At 33.1% G+C, this 11,473-nt stretch overlaps 1 protein-coding gene across 2 annotated transcripts; it reads right to left on the bottom strand.

Annotated features, from left to right (window-relative positions):
• LOC105156920 (probable serine/threonine-protein kinase At1g54610) lies at window positions 235-4,938 on the bottom strand. Of its 2 annotated transcripts, none has more exons than XM_011073181.2 (8): window positions 4,673-4,938; window positions 3,827-4,424; window positions 3,441-3,725; window positions 2,990-3,286; window positions 2,170-2,397; window positions 1,801-1,901; window positions 1,490-1,607; window positions 235-797 (listed from the first exon to the last, which is right to left on the bottom strand). In XM_011073181.2, exons 2-8 carry the CDS (start codon window positions 4,244-4,246, stop codon window positions 492-494), a joined length of 1,755 nt encoding a protein of 584 aa, XP_011071483.1. In that variant the 5' UTR covers window positions 4,247-4,424; window positions 4,673-4,938; the 3' UTR covers window positions 235-491. The 2 variants fall into 2 exon arrangements, with proteins under 2 accessions (XP_011071483.1, XP_011071482.1); XM_011073180.2 differs by having other exon boundaries at window positions 2,990-3,307; window positions 4,673-4,936.

Raw genomic sequence — 11,473 nt, 5'->3', positions numbered from 1 at the left:
CAAGGTTCAAATTAACATACTTTTTGATTTACGTGCCGGTTAATGAGTCAAGGGCTGTTCATAAATGCAGATGCAGCCCAGAAATCAGCTTAGTTATACCAGTTTATGGGCATCAATCTCTGCAATCATAAATAAACATGAATAGCAGAAACATAAACGAGTTGCTACGTACGAGAAATGAATTCACAAATGCAACAATAAACTTACATATGAACGGATAGGAAAAGGCAATGATTGAGTTTAACTCTTAATTTTAATGCTTCATTAATGATATCGTAGTTTGTCACGAGAAGGAAGAAAAAATGTGACTTTTAACATACATAAGAATGTTTCAATGATTCCAAAAAAATATTAGAAACAAGGGATCCCGAACGGAAGATATTTTACCTCGTAAACAGTTTGATAGTTTCCTGGATCAGACATAAGACACAGACTTGCAGTGTTTGCACCTCCATGCGTTCATCTGGCAGCACGTATAGGATGATGGTATATTACATGTTATCATTATCGTTGTTCCTGGTGGGATTCTTATCTTTGCGATAATCCTTCTTTGATGGCTTTGATTTTCTTCTTGGAGCGCCAACAGCAGAGGGATCAACCAATGGGCCAGACCAAGTTTGAATCGGCTCTTTGGCATATGAGAAATTCATGGAGGTGAATGGTACATCAGGAGGATCAAAGGTTGGATCAATGTGATGTGAAGATCCCAAAGGATAACCGATTCCTCCATCCTGGTGAGGAGGAGGGAACTTTTCACTTTTGCTCTTTGCATTTGCATGGGTAATGAGGCGCCGTCTCTGTTTCACAAGAGGCAAAAGTAAGCATCTATATATCAATATAACACTGCCTTGTTTAATGTAAGTCTTTTCTCATCCATTTTCAATGGGAAAAAATAATGTCATCTGATTGTTGTAAATGGTGGTTAATAGAACCACTTTCATCCCCAAACTAATATGCACTAGAAAATCTTTCGAGTAGGTATAAGGGACAAATACCCCAAAACATCAAGATGTCACAAATGCTTACTCTCCTAATAGTAAGCTATCTCATTGGGCATTTCATTTTCGTATAACAGCATATCGTTTACTTCAATATTCCTCGTATCCTGCAAAGTATAAGTATCTTCTCCTAAGATCAACAATCATATCCCTTCCAAAGTAATTTTTGAAGTTCTGTTTCCATGAAAATATGATGGTATGAAATGCTTTGAAAATCATCATGGATAGTGGGAATGTAACATAAACATTGATCTAACAAACAAATAGAAGAAGTGTCTCCCTTGCTGAACGATGACAAGGAAAGTGAAGAATAACAATCTTTCTCAACAAGCAAGAAGAGTTTCAGAAACAAGATATTCCAGAAAGACATAGCAGTGTTCCGAAAAGTGCACTTAATGTGTTCTTCTGAAAGCAATCATAGGAGGATATGAGGGTGACAATAAGAGCAATAGACAAATATAGCTCTGAGTGAAGCATATCCAGAGACATACATCAATATTGGCTTGCAGCTCAGCATTGGCTTCTGGAGCAGGGAGTGCCCGCATTCCCCGATCACGTGTTCGTGTTTTCTTCACAACATCAGCTTGAGCTTTACCAGCAGCTCGTAACCTGCAATCACATAACTTATCAGGTTCTAACAGAAATGTTAAAAATTGCCATGATATATCATCCAACTATAACTAGGAAGCAAAATAAACAGCCAAATAGTGTGAAAGCATGCCCAATGCGTTCAACTGAATCTAAAAAAGTAACTGCTATAGAGATATACAAGGCTATATAGGTGCAGAATTATTTCCCAAACCTTCGAGCTTCTTCATCACGACGCTTAGCATCCATCTCCTTGCTTGGTGGATACTTTGGAAGGCTAGAAGGATCACATGCATAAGGCTTGGTAGTGAAGAACTGTAATAGAAAAAGATAGATAACCCATAATCCTTGAGACGTTATATAAAAAAATTTAAACAAAATCCGGAAGGTGCAGTGTCAGAGTGTAAGACAATGGACAAAGGTGGGCAGAACACATTTACATATACACATGCAAAAAAAGGACAATATTCCAGGAAGATGCAAATACACAGTGCTCAAAGAGTTGCGGACACAAATATATAAGGAATCTGGCTCTTGATGTTATTGAGGCAGGAAGATTGAGGGAGCAGGAAATAGAGCTTACTTCGCTCTTTAGCGCAGCTGTTGCAGTTTGACGCTCACTTGGGTCAATTGCAAGTAGCGTATCAATTAAAGACAATGCTGATGGTGGAAAATCTTTAAATGTCTCTTTTATGCATCTTTTATATGATTGTTGGGGTTTGAATATGGTTGCATGAGGAAGCCTCGACTTTTTCCAGTATTCTTCTGATGGAGAACCGCATAGCTTGAAAATCCTGTGCAGCTGTTCCACCTACACGCCGTTTATACTATTCAGTTGCCACTTATAGAGATGTAAGTTAACCTCAAAAACTTTCCACCGAAACAAGGAAGCCTCAAAATTTAACCCAAAAGACTACACATGAAGAATCCAGCAATGCAAGATGACAAGTATACATGTTAGCCTTTACACCATAATTTAGTACTATGAAAACAAAGAAACCAAAGAACAGGCAGTTTGAGTGATCCAAGACAATGTAGAGGTTCACGTGCTCCCAAATGTGCTATATTCACCGTTATGTTGCAATACTATATAAACAGCTTAACATCATCAAATCATCTTTGTCACACTTCATATATGCTAACTACTTAGTAAATACAACAATATATCAGCAGTTTCATCAAGAGAGCTAATCACCACTGATCCATGTGAAAAAAGGGGTCAAAGAGCAACATGCTGCTCCAAACATACAAATATTGTTTCAGACACATCCAGCCTTCACAAACTTCAGAAATGGAAGGCAGGACCATCATTTTCAGAAACAAATCAATCTACACAGGTGATCAGATAACAAAAGTACCAAACCAGTTGTAAAGGGTCTAAATCTAACAAGTATAAGATATACCTCTGTCCTCCCAGTCATGATGGGTTTCCCTGCAAATAGCTCAGCTAAAATGCACCCAGCGCTCCACAAGTCCACACCTACACCATACTCAGTGGCACCAAGAAGCAGTTCCGGTGGCCTATACCAAAGAGTAACCACACGACTAGTCATGGGCTGCCTGTTATTAGGATCAAAGGTGGAAGCCAAACCAAAATCAGCAATCTTAAGGACCCCTCCGTCATCAATAAGGAGATTTGACCCCTTAATATCACGATGCAACACGTGGCGATTGTGGCAGTGCTCGAGACCAGACAATAGCTGATGCATGTAGCATTTAACCTATCATATCAATCAAGCTATGCTAACATAAGAAAAACGTCAAAGACTTACCGGCAAAAGCTTTAGGAACTAGACCCCAGCAATCAATAACAAAGAGAAAAAGAAACTAAATTAACAAGAGCAGAATCCCCACCTGAGGCTCAGTAAACTTGATTCCGGGGCTTGAAGCAAGGCCAGCCAAATCATGCTCCATATAATCAAAAACCAGGTACAGACTACAAGACATTCTTGATGTCACCAATCCTTGCAATTTCACAACATTTGGATGATCCAAGCGGCGCAAAATCAAAATCTCCCTAGCCATAAACCTCACACTCTCTGGTTCCAGATTATCAAATCTAACCTTCTTTAGAGCAACAATCTTTCCTGTTATGGCATCTCTAGCTTTATACACATTACTATAAGTACCTTGCCCAATCTACAACACAACCACAAAGAACAAAAGAGTTCAGAACAGATTAGGGCATAATGAACTAACATAAAAAAGTAAAAACGGGACCTAAACCAATAACCTCTTGCCTTATCAATTTTTTCAAATGAATCGGCACGACGAGGCGTCCACCCATTGATTGCCTCGCCTGCCACAGCAGAGAGCCAAGACGGCCATCCAGCAGCTACTTGCTCACCATGGATGTGCTTAGTGGGATTACTTAACCTTGGATTTGGTCTAGATCTTCTTCTCTCACCTCTTGGTCGTCGTGCATTCTCATCCTTCCTCTCCTCTTCCTTCTGTTCCCCACCATTCTGGATTTCACCAACACCTCCCCCACCATTGTCCTTGTTCTCCGATTTACTTACTGAGTCAACTACTGCTTTCTCTCTCCTCCCTGATGACACAGACAAATCTCTCTCCCCACCCTTACCTCCCCCCTTTCCAACTACAACATCACCACTAGGAGGCCCAGTGGATTGAATCTCTTTCCCAAAAACACACCCCATTTCTCAATATCCCAAAACCTCATTTCTCACCACATAGCACACTCTTGCACCTCATTCAAAGCCCACCAAATATCACCAATCCGAAGCTGTTTTCGCAGGAAAATTTGGAGCACCACAGCACACCAAAAGATGAGCAACCCAGGCAGATCAATCAAACAGACCTTACTAAGTGTACCACCTGAAGAAATTGAATAGCAGAGGACAAGGAAATTCAAATTTAAGCAATAACAACAAATGGGCTGTAGTTAATCAACCAAATAAATGCGAAGACGTGCGTTTCACAACGACTTAATCAACAAACCAACAATCTTGTACAACTGTGAACAAAAAAACCCTAGGTTTACTGCCAAAAGAAGCACAAGCAGCAATAATTGAAAGCCCACAAATCAAGGAAGCCAAGAATAACAAGGTAACAAGCCAACATACCTACAAAAAGCAAAGACAATCGCACAACAGTACAAAATACTAGTAATAGATTTTGGTTGCCGCCTTCCTTTTTTTCAGCTTCTTTTTCTTGTTGGATTGAAGAAAAAGATCAAAACAGTGAAGTAAAGAACGCAAAGTTGAATTCCCACTTCCCACTTTGGTCAAAAGAAAAAAAGAATTGTTTTGTGTTGGAGTGGAAAAATGTGAGTGGGGAAAATGATCAAACAGCAGATCTGTGCTTGTGAGTGTACGATTTTCACATACTTTCCCCAAATAAAATAAAAATTCTTTGAGAGAGAGAAAAACCTCTAGTTCTAGAGAGAGAAAAAGATTGTGCTCACATAGAGAAGAAATTGAAAAATGTTTTACTTGCACTGTTGCAACTCACAAGAATTTCATTTTCTTTTTTCCAATAATTGTTTTATTTGTTAATTTTTTATAATTTGTTACATTTAAACTCAAAAATATTAAATGACCATATCGTGTTACTTTCCACACTCACAAACGACGGTTAATGACACCGCTTCACCATTTTTTTCTAAGTCAAAAATACTTTTCAACCGATATATAACTAAACTTATTCAACTTCTAAAATATATATAAATTGATAAATCATTTTTCATTCCTTTTTTTTAATGTAATATATTAATTTCTATATTTACTCTTATTTTTAATAATCATTAAAAAGCGCAAAAAAATATTTATTATATCTACGCAAGAACGGCTAGTACATATAGAAAAAGTTATTTGTTCACAAACAACGGTTAGCAACATCGCAACACCTATTTTTAAATATAATATTATACTCCTATTTAGATAATTTAAAAAATTAATTCTAATTATTTTTTATTACAAAAGTGATCCCTCGTCATTTCAACCCCACTACACCAATTTATTTGTTGTATTGATAATAGCTTAAGTTGATTTTCTTTTTCTTTTTTTTTTCAAATGTGATTCGTTGAATTTACATATTTTATTTTTATTATGATATATTTTAAAATATAAAAATTATTTGTTATATGTACACATGGACAGTGTGTCACAATACCTAATTTTATCGAAAAAAACACAAAAGGTGGTTACAGATTTCTTTTATAAAATAAAATAATTCGTTACACATTTTTGTTAAAAAATATATCTTTTTTTTTCCCAAATTTGTGGTTATTTTTTATTAGCAAATTATGATTACAACATATGCTTATACTTTATTTCATTTTAATAATTAAAATCTAAAAAATTATGTGGAATGCATTAAAGCAGAATAATTGTCTTTTATAAGATTTGGTGAAGGAAAAAATAATAATTTAATTTATTTTTCAATTATTGATTATTTAAAATTAATTTATATTGTGTTCGACTAAAAAAAGAAAATGACAGTAACAATTAACATATAAATTATTGATTGTATAGCTTTTTGGAAAAGAAATGCATACTTTAACATCCACGTAAAGTACATCTTACCCTATCTTAATGTCTTTTTCTGTTTTTTTCTCTTTTCTAATATACTTATTTATGTGACGCGATCAATGTCTTATTTTAAGAGTTGTTATTCGTTTCGACTCATATGAATTTTATAATTTTGTTCTATAGACGTGCACCTAGTTGAAGTTTTTGGGACTTATAACCCGTCCAAGCTCCTTGTTTGTAATCGATGTAGGATGTTTGTTTATATTATGAGCCACACAAACAAAAAGTTTGAAATGAGTATATGGGTTTGTGATGCTGATGCCAAATGACGTGGCGTGCAACACGATCAGTGCCTTATCGCTCGAGGTATTATCCAGTTTGATTTCGTATTAATCTCCCAATTTTATCCTTTAAAAAGAATTGAGAGGAAGAAGTATTGAAAAGTTGCTTTTCCAGGTTCAATAATCAGTAGCAGAGCTGAGGTTACGAGTTCAATTTTCATGAAAATTGAAATATTAGCCTTTAAAAAAGCAATAATTATTATCATCGCCGGATCAAGAAACGTAGCCTCAAGATATTGTGTAATTTAACGATATTACTGGTACAGTTTTCAATAATTATAATTTTTTTGTAGAGTAAAAAATGAATCCCACACCAAAAATTCAAATATATATATTTGGTGAGAAAAAAATACATGGAACCCTCTTGTAATATCGCAAATAAGCAAATTACCCCCTTATGAAAAAATAAATAGCGATTACCCCTCTGTATTTTTTAAAATATAATAACTTATCCCTTTATGATTTTTAAAATGAAGCAATTTACCTCCCTGTATAAGGAGATAAATTGCTTCATTTTAAAAAGTACAGGGGGGTAAATTGCTAAATTTTTTCATAGGGGAGTAATGTGCTCATTTTCAATATCACAATGAAATAAATTGCTATTCACCCTGTTTGGTTAATTTATCACTATCATTTAATTTCTTTTCACCCACTCCAAGCAAACACATAATTAATGAAATAATGTACTTCCAAAATGCCTTGCAAAAATGACACTTGAAAATGAAGCATTTTGTGGTACATAAATCAACAAAAACTTGGAGGGGGGGTGAAGAATTTCAAGAATATTTAAAGGCAAGCATGCAAGACTCTCATCAATATGCTTCTAAAAAATCTAACCATATGGAGTATACATTTGATAATGATAGTGCATGTACTAGCTACTTAGTAGTCAAGAAGATTGCTTCTTGTTATATATATATATATATATATTGATCAACTGTCTTTATTGTTTTGGTACACACTTTTAATGTGAATTTAAATTTTAGTCGACACGTTTGGTAAAATTGAACGTATGATTTTGACATGTAGTTGTTCCCTGATGGATCAGGGTTCTGGTTTTTTGCTGGCTCAAAGCATAGTACCTTGAATTATATAAAAAATAAGTCACTGTATAAGTTTAGGCGTAATCCTTTCTGATCAGTCTCTATTTTTTCATATTTGTACAACAAAATAAAAGGATAAATTACAACGGTCTTCCCTGAGGTTTGACATAATTACGAATACTAGTCGTTGTTTGAAAAATTATAAATATCCCCTGATATTTGATGAAATTATGTAATTTTTGGATGGATGAAATTGTCAATTATGCCCTTACTATAATTTTTTAAGAAGAATAAAAAATCATAAAAAAAAATTAGATGATGTGGATGAAAAAATTTGAAAAATTATAAAAAGAAGGGGTTAAATACACTTTGCACTCCTGTACTATGCATAAAATGCATTTACACCCCTAAACTATAAAACATAACAAAGATGGTCCCTCATTATATACACTAATTTTTGACGAAAATGCGCTTATTATTTACACCACTAAAATATCTCTACTGCATCATTCTCCTAAATATCATCTAAATTATTATAATTTTTTTTATTTATAATAAATACTATCCAAAAATTTATAATTTATATATTGAACATAGAATCTGTATAAACTCCATAAATTTTATAATTTTTATATTTTTTATATAATTGGTAAAAAAATTATATATTTTTGCCTGTATTTTTATATATATTGAATTTTTGTTTATAAATAAATTATCAATACAAAATTTAAAATATTACATCAAACATGTATATACTGTAACATGTGGAAATCTATAATATAATTAATAAATAATTTTTTATATTTTTTAAGTAATGATATGATATATTTTTATTATGTGGATATGTAATTGAATAGAAATTTATAAGTGATATAACATACTTTTTCTATAATGTTATATGCATTATTGGCACGTATTTACATGTACTATTTAACATAATTTATTTATTTTATAAAATATATTTGCATATATTGAGCTTATAAATATTTTTTGTGTTTCGTAATTTATAAAAAATTATAAATTATAAATATTATTTTTAAAATAAAATATGAGAAATTTTAAATCACTAAAATAGTTTGGGGAGATATTTTAATAAAACATATTTTAGGAAGTAGAATAAAAAAGTATAGGGGTAAGTGAAGGGCATTTTTATCATATCAATGCCAAATTATTTTGTTAGGGGTATTTTTGTTACCTTTCATACTTTAGGGGTGTAAATGAGATAAAATGCACAGTTCAGGGTGCAAAGTGTATTTAACAAAGTGCACAGTTCAGTCAATAAAATTTTTTTAAAATAAATAAAATTATAATTCTTAGTCCATAAGGACATTTTGGTCAGTTCACCATAAAAAAATCATTCCTAATGGAGACTAATGGAATATGCTAATTGTTAGATGATCGTTAAAATTAGAGAATTATTAGTAATTTTTTCAAACAACAAGAGGGTATTCCTAATTATGTGAAACCTCAGGAAAAGTCATCGTAATTTACATAAAATAAAAATTGACTTTATTTAGGTTTTTATTTTACAATGATGTAGTTATTATCTTGTTTTTATAAGGAAATAAACATTGGACTATTTTTTTGTTATTATTATTATTATTTCTTTTTCTTTTATTCCCATATTTGTGTAATGACTATTTAAAATAAATCTTAATCAATTAAACGAATTATTATTCATAATTGCTCGTATATTATGAAATTATTACTAAAAATTCAGGGACTAAATTACTAAACTCCTAAATTATATTTAAAAAAAAAGTATTCATACTATACACGTTTTTTTCCCCTTGATATTATTTTATAATACGAAACAAAAACTCAAATTTATCAACTTAATAATATATACTATAGAAAACTATTAGTTAACGAGTCTGATAAGGTCGTCCATGTAAATCTGTACTCATATAAATTATCAGTCGGCGAATCATATATAATACCATTATAAACGCATTAATCCAATTATTCACACCTCAGATGGGAAGTATAAAAAAATTCCCATTAGTTAGCTAACATTGACATATTGACACAATTTGTCTTAAAATGTGGTGTCTATGTGAAGACATAGAATTCAAACTCAAGTAATTCAAGGATAAAATTAAGAAAGTTGGATATCGTTATTCCGGGTTTTGCCAATCCCATTTTTCAACCACAAATTGAGGAGATGACAAAGATGTGGAATCATAACAGGAGTATTGAGTTGTTGAGGTAGGTAAAAGCTTGCTCCTGACTGGACATATAATCATAGCCAATCATGGGATTGGGCATCTGTGTGTTTGGGCAGCAGGTGTATCATGAACAACTAATCAACAATAATTACTAAGAACAAAACATTAATTAAGTTTAAGGTGTGGGAAATAATTAGGAATTGTGATTATTGCATTTGGAGTGTGTCTAATTTCAAGTTCGTATAATAACTTTTTTCTTTCTTCTTTTTCTACAATTCTTAACATTCGAAACTGTTTCAAATGATTTATATCTTTAATAGTATGGAGCCCATTGCGGACTCCACATTATTTATGATGCGGATCACTCAAAATTGATCATTTTTTTAGGTGTAGGAAATAATTAAGACTTGTGATTATTGTATTTGGAGCGCCACTAATTTCAAGTTTTTTTTATTTTTTGGTAATTTTTAACGTGGTTTAGGTGATCTGTACCTTTGCTGGTGTAGATCCCACATCATTTGTAGTGCGGATCACTCAAGATTGATCATTTTTTTTTTTGGTGTAGGAAATAATTAAGAACTGTGATTATTGTATTTGGATCGCGAGTAATTTCCAGTTTTATTTATTTTTTCTTTTTTGTAATTCTTAATGTGGTTTAAGTAATTTATACCTTTGATGGTGTGGAGCCCACAAAAGACCCCACATGGTTTACCGTATTGATGACTCAGGATTGACCAATTTCATGAGCTTAAGTTTTATCAAAGTTTCAAAAATTGAGGTTAGAAAAGTATGTATCTTACTGTTCACACATCATATGTATAGATACTTGTTTTATTATATGTGAATTCTTTGTAATTAGTTTTTTCTTTTTTTTAGGTAATGAGCAATGAGATTATATTAATAGAGAAAACCAGCACTGCGAGTCTCCAAATGCATCAACAAAACACTAACCTGCCTCAGACAATAGCACGGACAACACCAACACTAACACTAACATACAAACAACAATAACACAGACAACACTAAAGCACAACCCCCAACTAACATAGTACATAGGCCCAAGAGAAAACACCACAAATGACATTGCTACTATCTAAACAATCTATCAGGATCCCAAATAACTCAACACAATGACCTAGAAAACCAATAGATGACACAGCTAAACTTGGAGCATACCCAATTTCAACTTAGCTCTAGCTTCTTGATACTGTTCCAAAAACATCATACCCATGATTATCTTTTTTTTTGCTGCATTTATTCGCGTGGCTGCTTGAGGGTGATTCGATGCAAACTTCGGTTCGATTGGCTAAACCGAGCTTGGGCTACTGACGTCTTATGGGTTGCTCGCAGATGGAGAGGCAAACACTATGTTTCTACGGCCTACCGCGCTCATTTGGCCTCGTGTGTATACCATATCTGGCGTGAGCGCAACATTAGGCGATTTGATGGAGTACATAGAGATACAAGCATTGTGGGTGCGCTGATGGTTCGAGATGTGCAACAGATGATTCTTAGTGTAGAATTACCTACTGCTATTAGCACTTGTGCGCTTTACCGCTTATACCGGATTCCTTAGCCTGTCGAGAAAATCACTTAGATTAAGCAAGTTGTATTGTACTATTGCACTTTTTTTACTAAATAAAAATTACCTTTACTGAAAAAAAAAAAAAAAAGTGAAACAAAAAAGGCAAGATACTACAAAACTTAAAGGTTGGGCGATTGAATGTTAAATAAATAAAAAAAGATTGGGGACAAAATGCAAAATTCCTCGTATGTTGGGGGTGTCTACTATTAACTTTTTACAAGAATACCTTACATTACAATAAGCACATTTCTCAATAC

The sequence above is a fragment of the Sesamum indicum genome, linkage group LG3 (genome assembly GCF_000512975.1).
Source record: "Sesamum indicum cultivar Zhongzhi No. 13 linkage group LG3, S_indicum_v1.0, whole genome shotgun sequence".
Lineage (NCBI taxonomy): Eukaryota > Viridiplantae > Streptophyta > Magnoliopsida > Lamiales > Pedaliaceae > Sesamum > Sesamum indicum.
Note: the sequence above shows the minus strand (reverse complement) of the source record. Positions and strands in the feature narration are given on the sequence as shown.